General features: G+C 38.2%; 1 protein-coding gene and 1 long non-coding RNA gene across 2 annotated transcripts in view; one reads left to right on the top strand and one right to left on the bottom strand.

Moving 5' to 3' along the window:
• LOC140533388 (uncharacterized) overlaps positions 1-7,781 on the top strand; it is a 42,721-nt gene extending 34,940 nt beyond the window's left edge. Inside the window, exons 4-5 of the long non-coding RNA XR_011976902.1 lie at positions 4,391-4,554; positions 6,611-7,781. This is a non-coding gene — a long non-coding RNA (uncharacterized lncRNA). The remainder of the gene's footprint in view (positions 1-4,390; positions 4,555-6,610) is intronic.
• Positions 1-14,123, bottom strand: part of LAMB4 (laminin subunit beta 4) — a 136,507-nt gene that overhangs the window by 57,184 nt on the left and 65,200 nt on the right. The window contains exons 19-20 of the mRNA XM_072653049.1: positions 9,208-9,385; positions 4,975-5,118 (exon numbers count right to left, since the gene is read on the bottom strand). Coding sequence (XP_072509150.1) covers positions 4,975-5,118; positions 9,208-9,385 — 322 coding nt within the window. The remainder of the gene's footprint in view (positions 1-4,974; positions 5,119-9,207; positions 9,386-14,123) is intronic.

Genomic DNA, 14,123 nt, shown 5'->3' with positions numbered 1-14,123 from the left:
GTATCACTAGTGCTTAACACAATGCCTGACACATGCTTTTTGAATGACTTGAGTGAATTTCCACACATACAAGTGAAACAATTCTTCATTTGAGAAAATGACGTTTGGACAATATAATTGTTTGACTCAGGTAAGTTTATTGTGTAACAGTCATTCTGATAAGGCTCGTGAGAGTGCTTAAATCACAACAGAGTCCAGGGAGTTGTGTTTCTTCCTATCTTGGAAAAAGACAGAGCTGTTATCATGTGATAGGTATTGGAGGGCAAGGTTTTCTAATATAGAGGTGGTTTTTAAATCTCTCTGGACAGCGACACAGGAACAGAGAAGAGGCAGTAGCAGCAGATGTAGGGCATTTTGGGGAAGACCTCATTTAAGTTTTGAGTATTTTTCTTTCCCTGGCATATTGCTTGGCTTATTAGGAAAATTCAGCAGGGGGTGAAGGAATTATGCTTGTTTGGAAAAAAAAATCACTGGAACAATGGTGAATTTACCCCATTCTTTTATTCTCCCTTCCATTTTATTGTCCCATGCATGTAATTGGTGGCATCATTTATTACTAAGTGTTTCTCTGTTTTAAATTTTGCTTGCTGGTTATTTTGTTTTTTTTAAACAATATATTTCTACATAAAAATAAGAATATATGTAGAGTATGATTAAGGATGTCAAGGGACCTGTGGATAATTGATTATTCCAAATTCAACTGCTGAGAGACCAACCCAGCAGTCTGGAAATCAAGAGATTGCCTGGGGGCTCAGGGCATTTTAAGAATTTTATTTTTATTTAATTTTTATTGTATATAAATATTAATACATTTTAATTTTATTTATAACTCATATTTTTTAAGCTTTCCAACTCACAAAGAAAGAAAGCCACATGAAACTGGAAACTTTTCCATAGACCAAAACCTTCATAATCTAATCTCATTATCATCAAATCAACATGTAGGATGGACATTTGAGTTTTCCTCACCCTTCCTGCACCCCCTACCCTGAAGGTGAGATGGAAAAGGAGTAATAGAAGTAGAGCCCTCAAGAAATGGTCATATCCTGAATCAGGCATTGTGGGTAGAGATTTGATCGGTGGCCATCAATTCTACCCACTCCCCTGAAGGGAAAAGGGTAATAAAAACACTTCATCCACACTGTCCTTAGTGACTTTTGCTAGGTATCAATTGGATAGAAAATTTGACCTAAGTAGAAAATTACCGGATGTGTACACTAAATCCCTGGGTCATTTACTCATGCTCTTACTATGCCAAAGAGGAATTTGGCTGACTGAAGTTCTTAGATGGATTTTGGTATAAATTACAATAGGGACCAATGTTCCTTCAAAGTTTTTAAAGCTTTTAATAGAGAGCTATGTTTTATAATCATTTAGTTAACCAATATTTATTGAGTACAGGGGAAATACAAACATGAAGAAAAATAATCCTTGCCTTTGTGGAATTTAAAGTCTAGGAGGGTTTATATTCACATACTTCTTCATTCCAAACTGCACTCCCAACTTGCTGGACTGTCTCTACAATGCCCTAGAAACCTGTTCACTCTGGAAGCTCACTCCACCTTTGGATTTCACACACTGGAAGTACCCTTCCTCCATTGGCTGCTCCCTCTGATTGGCTGGTTCCTCCAAGAACCTCCATTTGAATGAAGAGTTCCAAGCCAGAAATGTCTTCACTCTTTTTTTTTTATTATTAATTTATTTAATTTTTAACATTCATTTTCACAAAATTTTGGGTTCCACATTTTTTCCCCTTTTGTCCCCTCCCCCCACCCCAAAACACCAAGCATTCTAATTGCCCCTGTCTGCCAATCTGCCCTCCCTCCTTCCCCACCCCTTCCCTTTGGGAGGCAAGCAATTCAATATAGGCCAGATCTGTGTAGTTTTGCAAATGACTTCCATAATAGTAGTGTTGTGTTAGAACTAATTATATTTCCCTCCATCCTATCCTGTCCCCCATTACTTCTGTTCTCTCTTTTGATCCTGACACTCCCCATGAGTGTTGACCTCAAATTGCTCCCTCCTCCTCGTGCCCTCCCTTCCATCATCCCCCCCACCCTGCTTATCCCCTTATCCCCCACTTTCCTGTATTGTAAGATAGGTTTTCATACCAAAATGACTGTGCATTTTATTCTTTCCTTTAGTGGAATGTGATGGGAGTAAACTTCATGTTTTTCTCTCACCTCCCCTCTTTTTCCCTTCACTAAAAAGTCTTTTGCTTGCCTCTTTTATGAGAGATAATTTGCCCCATTCCATTTCTCCCTTTCTCTTCCCAATATATTTCTCTCTCACTGCTTGATTTCATTTTTTTTTTAAGATATGATCCCCTCCTCTTCAGTTCACTCTGTGCACTCTGTCTCTATGTGTGTGTGCGTGTGCGTGTGCATGTGTGTGTGTGTTATCCCACCCTGTACCCAGATGCTGAATAGTTTCAAGAGTTACAAATATTGTCTTTCCATGTAGGAATGTAAACAGTTCAACTTTTGTAAAGTCCCTTATGACTTCTCTTTGCTATTTACTTTTTCATGCTTCTCTTCATTCTTGTGTTTGAAAGTCAAATTTTCTTTTCAGCTCTGGTCTTTTCATCAAGAATGCTTGAAAGTCCTCTATTTAATTTAAAGACCAATTTTTCCCCTGAAGTATTATATTCAGTTTTTCTGGGTAGGTGATTCTTGGTTTTAGTCCTAGTTCCTTTGACTTCTGGAATATCCTATTCCATGCCCTTTGATTCCTTAATGTGGAAGCTGCTAGATCTTGTGTTATCCTGATTGTATTTCCACAATACTTGAATTGTTTCTTTCTAGCTGCTTGCAATATTTTCTCCTTGATCTGGGAACTCTGGAATTTGGCCACAATGTTCCTAGGAGTTTCTGTTTTTGGATCTCTTTTAGGCGGTGATCTGTGGATACCTTGAATACTTATTTTGCCCTCTGGTTCTAGAATCTCAGGGCAGTTTTCCTTGATAATTTCATGAAAGATGATGTCTAGGCTCTTTTTTTGATCCTGGCTTTCAGGTAGTCCCATAATTTTTAAATTGTCTCTCCTGGATCTATTTTCCAGGTCAGTTGTTTTTCCAATGAGATATTTCACATTATCTTCCATTTTTTCATTCTTTTGGTTTTGTTTTGTGATTTCTTGGTTTCTCATAAAGTCATTAGCCTCCATCTGTTCGATTCTAATTTTGAAAGAATTATTTTCTTCAGTGAGCTTTTGAATCTCCTTTTCCATCTGGCTAATTCTGCTTTTGAAAGCATTCTTCTCCTCATTGGCTTCTTGAACCTCTTTTGCCAATTGAGTTAGCCTATTTTTCAAGGTGTTATTTTCTTCAGCATTTTTTTGGGTCTCCTTTAGCAGGGAGCTGATCTGCTGTTCATGCTTTGACTGCATGTCTCTCATTTCTCTTCCCAGCTTTTCTTCCACCTCTCTAACTTGATTTTCTATGAGCCCTTCTATGGCCTGAGCCCATTGAGTGGGCTGGGATATAGAGGTCTTGACTTCTGTGTCTTTGCCTGATGGTAAGCATTGTTCTTCCTCATCAGAAAGGAAGGGAGGAAATGCCTGTTCCCCAAGAAAGTAACTTTCTATAGTCTTATTTCTTTTCCCTTTTTTGGGCATTTTCCCAGCCAGTGATGTGACTTCTGAATGTTCTCTTCACACCCACTTCGCCTCTGGATCCTCCCAGCCAGCGCTTGGGGTTTGAGATTCAAATGCTGCTTGCCAGCCTCAGGGCTTTTGGTGGGGGCAAGGCTGCTATTCAGTGTGTGACTAAGTTCAGGTGCTCAGGTCAGGGCAGGGCCGCCTCATGGGCTCAGTTCCCTCAGGGGGTTTATGCAGAGACCTTCAACAATGGATCCTGCCTGCTTGGGGAGCCCTGGTCTGCTCCCGTCTCCGCTGTTGCCTCCCGAGGGGGCCTGAGTTATGGGGGCACCCCACTCCCCTCTCGACCCTCCAAAGAGACCCTCTCACCAACCCCCGTCACCTGTGGGTGGAGGGAACCGCGTGGCCGCTGGAGATTCCGTCCCTGAAGCCCACTCGGATCTTTTCCTCTCAGTGCTGCGGCCACGGCAGGGCTGTACTCAGCTCCCAGTCCCGGCGCCCAGTCCGCAGCGCGAAGGTCCTTTTGTGAGAGGTTTGCAGGTCTCTCTGGAACAGAAATCTCCCTCGCTCCAATGTTCTGTGGCCTCTGGGTGCAGAATTCGCCGTGAGTTACTTTTTTGTAGATGTTCTATGCGTTGTGGTTTCGGAGCTATGTGTATGTGCGTCTTTCTCCTCCACCATCTTGGCTCCGCCCCCGTCTTCACTCTTTTTAAGGCTGCACTCCTGACTCTGCCAGACATTTTCTGCAATACCTTTACATAGGGTATTTTCATTTCTTCCTTTCCCCCTCCAGAAAAAGGAAAAACAACTCCTGCCAGTTTTCCAGAGTCACCATTTCATTTACCCACCCCAAACCGGGCTTTGGATCTATTCCCCAACAATGAAGTAGCCAACCAGTCAGTCAATAAGCCTACTATGTGCCAAGCGCTGTGTCAAGTACAAGAGATTCAAAGAAAGGTAAAAGACAGCCCTTGCCTTGAAGGAGCTCATAATCAAATATAGATCTAAAAGGCAAAAAAAAAATGTACAAATAAATTATGTATAGGATAAATATGAAATAATTACTAGAGAGGGAAATTCTTTAATAGTCTTGGACTCATATAGTTTGTGGATCTTGTTTTGAGTGCAAACACTCCTAGTTACAAAATCTCTAGTCAAATAAAATTCAGATTTGACCAATGTAGCTAGCTCATATGTATAATTCAGTTCACTCACACCTAAATCACCCTTCTCATTTAAAGAAAAATTCCCAAAATATCTATCTACACTTTGTATATGATTAAAAATGTGTGTGTGTGTGTGTGTGTGTGTGTGTGTGTGTGTGTGCATAGGGGGAGGTATTAGGCATGATTTTAACACTTTTGCTTTGGTACTTACATTGACAGCCCTGGTCCCCTAAACCATAGGCTCCCACAGAACATTGATCACAGCAGCGCCCCACCACATGGGCTTTACACTGACACTGGCCTCCTAGTTTGCTGCAGCTTGACCCCATGGAACCCTGAGGGTGACACTGGCATGCTGTAAGCAAAAAGAAAGGAGAGGGAGGCATTGAGGAAAAAAAAAATGACCACAGCTCTTCCTTGGGTGATTTTTAATGAGATCCACAAAATCCTGAGTAGGTGCAAACTATGCAAGAATTAGGCCTGTGTCAGTCTAGTTCTGGATCTCACAGAACAGAAACAAAATCCCCCCACCTCTCCTCTAACTATGGCCTTATTGAGAATATATAAGCCACCAATGCACTCACAAAAGATGCAAGGAAACAGGCTTCTGTTTCACCATCATTCTTGAATTCCAGTCTTGGTCTGGTTCTGGAAAATGAACCACGACCCAGTAAAGAGAACATGGAGTCAGGAAAACCAAAGTCAAGAACTCAGGTTCACATAGGGCTTTATGAATTTTACTAGCTATGTGACCTTTAAGTCTCAGTTTCCTTATCTGTATAATGGGGATAATGATAGTATTTACCTACCATGGATGCTGTGAGGATAAAATGAGATACCATTTGTACAGTGTTTTGCTAACCTTAATGGGCCATACAAACGCCAGCTATTATTACTGTTATTATCCAGACTGGACACAGTGGCCTGAAGGAATTATGTGCTCGACACTGGGGTTTGACACTGAAGTAGACATATGGCACTAGACCTTTGCGGTTGTTGTCATCCTTAATGAGACTGTCCTTTGGCCCCAGTGTAGCATTCAACTCTACACCAAACTCAGAACTGATGGAACAAGTGGCATATTTTACCTCAGTGCTTAGAAGACTTGAACTTGCTTTAGATAATAATAGCCATTAACATTTATTCAATGCTTTAATGCTTTACATATATTATCTCATTTGAAACTCGCAACAATTCTGAGAGGCAGCATTTTACAGATGAGGAAACTCAAACTGAGGGAGGTTAAGTGACATGCTCAGGAACACTCAGCCAGTAACCGTCATCTTCCTCCCTGTTGGAAGCTGGGTCTTTCTGATGTCAGGTCAAGAACACCATCTACTATGCTGTGTTGCCTCTCACTTCTCATCTGACTTTCTGATCTGTTTCATTAATGACACATACAAGCCCAAATTAGAATGAAATGATACAAGCACCCTGATAATGTGGTGCTGGAATACAGCCAATTCATTAGCAATGAAGCAGGATTTGATGTAGCCAAATACTCAAGTTGACAAGTACGGTTAGTACAGCATAGAGATATTAAACAGAATTTAAAAAAAAACCCACTTATAAACACTCAGTCTGTACCACACAATATCCTAAGTATTGAGGACACAAATAGAAATTTAAGATAGCCCCTGCTCCCAAGGAATATGTATCTAACTGGAGGGGACAACACTTACAGGATCATTCATTTTTATAGCAGATGGAAAGGCTAGGTAACACTTAGGCAGGGGAGGGAGTAGGGTGGATGGTAAGGCCCCAAGGACATTCAGGAGTTGTGGCAGAGCACATGATACCTTACCAGTCAGTCAGTGAATATTTATTAAGCACCTACTATGTTTCAGGTACCGTGCTAAGCACTGGAGACACAAAGAAGAAAAGAAGCAGACCCTGCTCTCAAGGACCCCCAACCCAATGGAGAAGATAACATGTAAACAATGATGTCGAAATAAACTAGAAACAGGATAAACTGGAAATAAAGAGGGAAAGCTTTAGCATTGAGGAAGATTGGGAAAGGATTCTGAAAGAAAAGAGTGGGGGGTTAGCTGGGACCTAACTGAGGCCAAGGGAGTCAGAAGGTAGAGATGAGGAGGGAGAATATTGTAGGCATGGGGGACAGCCAATGAAAATTCCTGAAGTCTGGAAATTTAGTATCTTATGCAAGGAACAGAAAAGAGGCTAATATTACTCAATCACATAGTAAGAGGGAGCCGTAATAAGAGTGGGAAAGGGAGAGCAGGTTTTGAAGGGCTTTGAACACCAGAAGATGGTTGGTTAAAGTAAAGTAGGGCTCTGGGATATATACAAAGGTAGGGATATGGGATCAATATCCCAACAACTGGTGATTATGAATCTGATGGGGACTAGTCAATGGGGTAATGAGGACTAGTTAGAGAAGAGAGAGGGGCATAGTTTTCCTCAGGTGGTCCTGGTCTGTCTTTCTGCTGCCCACTGGTGGGCTAGGGCCATCTGGTCAAGATATGGGGGAAGGTCCATGAACAGAGTACAAAGTAGGATCATAGGAACAAAGATTTAGTGCTGGAATGAAATTGAAATAATTTAGTTAAGCCCCTTCATTTAATAGATGAAGAAACTGAGGCCCAAAGAATCTATATGAGTTACCTAAGCTGACATAAGTAATATGTGGCAGAACTGGAATTAAAACTCAAGTTCTCTGCCAAAATCCAATGATTTTCCCTCCAATACACCAAATATTTAAAAGACATAGTGAAACATAACCATTGGACATATGTGGTAGAATGACTACTCATGAAGGATGGAGTACCTGACAGAATTAGATAAAAATTATTGTAATTATAATTCAGTGAAATATGAATTTACTATAGTATATGCCAAGACTATGATAGAGATTCATAGTTAAAATGTGGAATGAGGCACATCAGTGGTCATGATTCCAAAGAATGGAAAGAATTAGGGGCAAAATACCCATTTGTTAATTTTTTAAAAAATGCTTTGGATTTTAAAAGTGTTTAATAAATGATTACTAAATTAGAATTGTTTTATTTAGTTGGCTATTATGTGGAACATACTTATTTTTAGCTATTAGAAAAAAACTCTCTGTTTTAATTTCTTCAAGGGATATTTGAAATCACAGAGTTGGAAGGACCTTAGAAGTTATCTAGTGTAACCTTTCCCTTACCTTTGCACTTTCTCTAACAATTCATTAGTAGCTGTCAAGACTTCTAATGATGGGAGATCCTAGATACCTTTAAAAAACCAGTTGTGAGCAGATCAGATGGGAAACAAACGGTTGGTGGAATTCCTTTGTTTTCAAGGGCAGAATTCAGGGACTCATCAATCATTCCAGCTTTTTCTATCTACAGGTCCCTTTCCCTCTTGGGGGAAAGAGCCTTATCTAATTAGCTTATATTAACCTCTCTCAGCTTCCTTTTTCAACTTTTCCCCCTGTGCCAAAAGGATCTATAGAGAGGTATCCAGAGATTCAGATAATACAGATATTCCACTGTAATGGAAAGAACATTTGTTTGGAAGTTAGGAGATGTAGATTCTAGTTTAGGCTGTCTCACTAACTAAGACTTTGGGAAAGTTTCTTAACTTTCATGGGTCTTATTTTTCTCTTTAAAATGAGGGAGTGGATTAGATGATCTCTAAGGTCCCTTTAACTTTGATAATTTGCTATTCTAAGAAAATACACTCATGAGTGTAGGATTAAATATAGCTACTGATTAAGAACTTAAGACAAATTTACGCACACTTGGAACATTATATGATGAAACTGCTTGTGGATAACGCTAGGCATGTTGTGATGGGATGCTTCCTCCAAAGCTTCTGAAAAATTAGTTGAGGTAGGGAATGAATGACTGCTTTTTCATTTCTTCTTGGGTACTTACGAGACCTAGATTGTAGGAAGGGCATGGGTCTTTGAGGGGCTTGAGTGTTTTCTAGAGATTGGCCATGGAAGTAAGGCAATGAGGTGGTAGAATACTTGGAGAAGAAATCGAGTGAAGTTGGAGAAGTCTGGGAGAAGTTGGGAGATCAGACACAATGGGGGAAGGCAATGGTACTATTTCCTATGTGGTCAGTTGGGTGTGGGGGTATCCATGTCAGCCCAGGCTTCTTTCTACATGACTGTGAGCCCCAACACTACCTGTACTAGTATGGGGAACTAGTGATGGTGAGGTTACGAAATAACAGCTTGTGTAGCACTTCATATCTGAATGATACTAGATGAACTTGTTCCTATTTCCCATCTCTAGAGCAGATGAAGATCTGTAATTTGGTTAGTGTAATAAACTATGGTACACAACATATACAAAGTATTCTTGGGACATATAGGTAGGATTTGTACCTTTTTTTAGATAGTTGGAGTTGTTGCTACAGAAATTGTACCTGCTCTCTCTTTCTCAAAAGCACATCAAGATAACAACATCTAAGTTGAATCTATTAAACAAGTACTTACCAACTGCTCCATTGTGTATCTTAGCAGATATGCTAACTATAAGTCTTTCACACCAGTCAGGCAAAATTTGAGGGTGTGGTTTGGAAGCAATTTCGATACAGTTGTTAAGTTGGTGTCCATCTAAATGTTGTTTATTGCAGAAATTCTCTACTGAGTCAATCTTGGGAATGAGGCCAAGCTTTTGATACAAAAAAAAGAATCATAAATATATAATTAAAAACATTCAATAATAGGTTTTTCTGTGTTCTTTTAAGCATACAAGTTACTGCATATGACTTATTTAGCATTTTTTAATACTTTAAACTGACCACTTCTACAACATATGCCAAATATTACAAATCAATCTATAATATATCAATACTTCAAGGATATGTAATTTCATTGATATGGGTGTTTCCTGTACCAATAAAGATATCAAATCCTCTAAAACTTGATAGAGAGTCTTTGAGAGCTACTGTGACTAGATTTCATGGTAGAGTGCAATATTGCAACATAGAGTGCAAAATGACAACAATTACATAAATTAAATAAGGACAACAAAGAAAAGATAAAAAAATGAAACCTTTGCAGGGAAAATCTCACAGGAAAACTAAGCTCCCAAAATGAAGACATGAGTAACTCAAAAAGAGGTCCACATATGTAGTATCAATAGAGACCACAGAATAAAACAAATTGAGGAGAAATCTGCAGAAAGAACAAAGACTATAATAGCTATTCCTCTTGAGCAGAGGGTGAATGTACCATAAGAACTCTCAGAGATGAATAAAATCATAATAAGAGATAGAAAAGAAAATCTAGTATCTGCAAAATGTAAGATTGTTAAATAAAGAGTTCAGGAAGATGAATATGAGAGTTTTTGAGAAGTAAAAAATATAGTGAAAAATCTTAATGAAACAGTGGAATTCATGTGACTAGAATGGGAAAAAAAGAATTAAAAAATGAAGAGATGAAAGAAAAATCAACAAAATGAGACAAAAAGTGGCAAGACTGTAAGATATCTCAGATCTTTCAAAAGTAACAAAGTTAGAGTATGGAGCCTGGTGCAATGGTCTCTTAGCCTCTTAGAAAATATATGATGAATCAAGGAATCTGAATACCATAATCCAGAAAATCATATAAAAATTGTCCAGAAATATTGACCATTGAGGATAGAGTACTAATCAAAAGAGTCCACACGGACAAAGGAACCATTGGTTTGACTCACTCATAAATATAATAACCAAGTTTCAGAGTTTCAATTTCAGGGAGTCTTACAAGCATCCAGGAGGAAGCAACTTACAAGAAATGAAGTGCCTAGAATAAAACATACCAAGAAACTAACTGGCCTGCATATTTAAGATATTTATCCACAAAACTGAGCATATTTTATTGTGGGTAAAGACGTTTCTTAAATTCAATCAGAAATCTTAATCCCTCCTAATGATAAAGTTAAAACTGGGCAGGGACTCAAGCATGCAAATTGTTCAACCAGATGAAATATCAGGTAATTTATAACTATCATTAGTAAAATAAGAATAACTGAATTTTATGTAGTGCCCTTAATATTTTCAAACACTTTATTTCATTTGATAAATGAAAAGTCCTATCAGGTAGGTGTTATAGTTATTATTTTCTTCATTTTATACATGAGGATTTAAGTGACTTGCTTATAGTTATAAGTATCAGAGGCATAATCTGAACCAAGGTTTTCCTTGTTCTAAATCTATCAGTCTATCCATTCTATCATACTGTCTCTCGAAATGAAGGAATCAATGATAACAAAATGAGAAACTATGGTTTGGTCTATACAATTATGAAATGGGGGTATAGCTGGTAAAAGGGTTATTTTTGAAGAATTGTTGACAACTTTTGAGCTTTAGGGAAGCTATCCAAAGATTATTCTTAAGCAGAGGAGTACTATTTAATCTTTCATTTTTAATTATCTTAAATTTTATCAATGACCAGAGTGAAATATTGAAGAGAATGTACTTATTATGTTGAATTTTTGTCCTAAGTTAGTCATGAAGTGTAGTAATGTAGAGCAACTCAGAAAGCAAGCCCATAAAACAGGTTCTAATTTGACAAAAAATAAATCCTGAAGGAAGATGGTAGATACAAGAAGAAAAATTAAATCATGTAATCAACTTTAACAATATAAGATCAAGATAGATTGGATACACATTTGCACGTAAAAAAAATGTCATGAGGGTTGTGATGAATCCTAGGATAAGAATAATTTAGTTGTAAGGCATTTTTTTTCAGGAGAGAGGGAAATAAAATTGACATATAAATAGAATAAAGTTCTCTAACTTCCGCTAGTGGGTTCTGTGATACCTCATTATCACATGATCATCTGGGCTTTCTAAAGGCTATACCATTGTAATTGAAGCTCTGACAGGTTCTATTAAGCTGGTGTGAATATTGGAGTGGAGATGGTCTGTCATCCCAAGATGGATGGATCCAGCTTGACTAAGTACAAAACAGGCCAACCTTCATTAGAAGGTTGCCTACAGCTGATTTATTTTTTTTCAGACACAGTAATTCATGATGACTTAGTGTTCTCTGTTGGATCATGATGTCATAGCTTTAAAGCTGAAAGGGAACTTAGACATCATCTAGTCCAAACTCTTTAAATTATGGATGAGGAAACTGAGGTCAAGGGAGGTTAGATGACTTGCCCAATCTAATATGAGTAATAAGTGGCAGAAATAGGATTTGAATCCAGTTCTTCCAATTTAAAATTCAGTGCTCTTTCCACTACACCAAAGGGAGTACATACACTAACAAAATAACAGGTTTTTGAAGTATTAAAACAAATACGATTAAGTCAGTTTTTGGCAGTCTGTGTTAATGGTGGGGAGAAGTGACCTGGAAAATTAAATGTAATTTAGAATTGACTGTGGGGCATATTATGCACTTTTTCTCCAGCATATGTAATTTCCAAATAATGGTTGCTTAGGCTAATATTAAGTCAAATTCCTACCAGCATACAATACCTGACAGCAAGGTAAAATCACATACACAACAATATATATAAACTTGGAATGGGGTACCTCAGGAGGCATTGGGGCTTTCTTTCCTCTAAGTTTTCAAACAAAGTTTGGATGTCAACTTATGTGTTAAGATGCTCAGACATAGAATAGACTAGATGGCTTTTGAGGTCCTTCCCATCCTGGGATTTTGTATGATTTATTCATCCATCTATTTATTTATACATTCATAACAAAAATGATTAAATAAGAGGCATATGAGAGGGGGAAACCCGTCAAGGCTTAAGAGTTGTTGTTTTTGTTTTTAACAGTTTACAAAATAAATAAGCTACATATTTGGTTTAGATTCATCACAATGCCTGGCATATAGTAGTTATTAATAAATCACTAATTGATTGATTCCCAGTACCAGACAGCTGGACAAAATGGCATTATGGTCTTCGTCAACCCTGGTGTTCTATATGACCACCCTATGCCTTTCCTAGTGACTTTTAGGCTTCAGGTTTATAGATTTACCAATTAAAGTCTATCCCTTGATTTATGAAATGAAGACAGCTCTACATTCTAAAACAGCGTCCTTTGTGGGTACCAAACACATTTTTATAGCAATGTATATAAAATTATCCTAGTGACAAATAAAAATGTAAGCTTTCTGCCCAATGGGCCAGATGCTTGCCACAATAAGGACTAGTCTTCTAGAAGTAGCTAAGGCAGCTAGATGGTGCAGTGTAAAGGATGCTGGGCCTGAGTTTGAATTCTGCTCCAGATATTTACTAGCTATGTCAATTCAAGTGTGTCAGCCTGTTTGCTCATTTTTGCTATTATGATACTCTAATGAAGATAATAATAGCGTATCCCTCACAGGTTGATTTTGAAGACTAAATGAGATAATACGTAAAGTGCTTTGCAAACTATAAAGTACCATATGAATGATAAGGGAAGAAGAGAAGGAGAATTCAGAGAAAGAGGAAGAGGAGAAAGAAAGGAAGAAAACAGATTTAAACACACACAGAAGATTTAAACTTTTAGGGGGGGATAATATATCTAGACTCTGAATTCTATCAACCCCTATTTCCCCCATCAATAATGATCTTCTAGATTAGATGTATTAGACTAGGCTCTTTCCTTGTCCTTCTGACTTCTGCCCCAACATTGTCAACAGAGTTCCACTTGAAGCTCTTCTGTAAAGAAGTCCAATAATAATGGACAGTGAGAGTTAGCATATACCTTAGGGATCATCTGGCACATCCCTCTCATTTTACAGATGTAGAAAATGAGCCCTAGGGAGAGGGAACTTGCCTAATATCACCTCCCAATAACTGTTAGAACCAGAACTAGAACCTAGATCGATGAGTCAACATATTGTAGGAGAGAGACCATTTCAATTGAAGTCAGAGAACCTGGTTTTGAATCCAACCTCTGATACTTGGAGATAGTGAAATGGATAGAGTGCCAGGCCTGGAGTCAGGAAGACTTATCTTGCTGAGTTAAAAATCTGGCCTCAGGCACTTACTAGCTGTGTGACCCTGGACAAGTCACTAAACCCTGTTTGCCTCAGTTTCCTCAGTTGTAAAATGAACTGGAGAAGAAAATGGCAAATCACTCCAGTATCTCTGCCAAGAAAACCCCAAATGAGATCACAAAGAGTTGGACACGGCTGAAAATGACTAAACATTTGATACTTAATACCTTTGCAACTTTGGGCAAGTCATTGTGTCTCAGTTTCATCATCTTTTTTTTTAAAGATGATATTGGAATATATGATTTTTGAGATGCCTTTCAGCTCTAATTTCATAGTCCTATGACAGGGATTTCAATCCTGACTCTACCATTTACTATCTATGTGACTTTGGGCAAATTACTTTACTTGTTTGGAACTCAGTTTCCTAACGTGTAAAAAAATAATAATGGCGTTGGGCTAGATTCCTTCTAAGGTTCCTTTTGTCT

The sequence above is a fragment of the Notamacropus eugenii genome, chromosome 3, assembly GCF_028372415.1.
Source record: "Notamacropus eugenii isolate mMacEug1 chromosome 3, mMacEug1.pri_v2, whole genome shotgun sequence".
Lineage (NCBI taxonomy): Eukaryota > Metazoa > Chordata > Mammalia > Diprotodontia > Macropodidae > Notamacropus > Notamacropus eugenii.
This window is presented reverse-complemented; position numbering and strand designations above follow the sequence as displayed.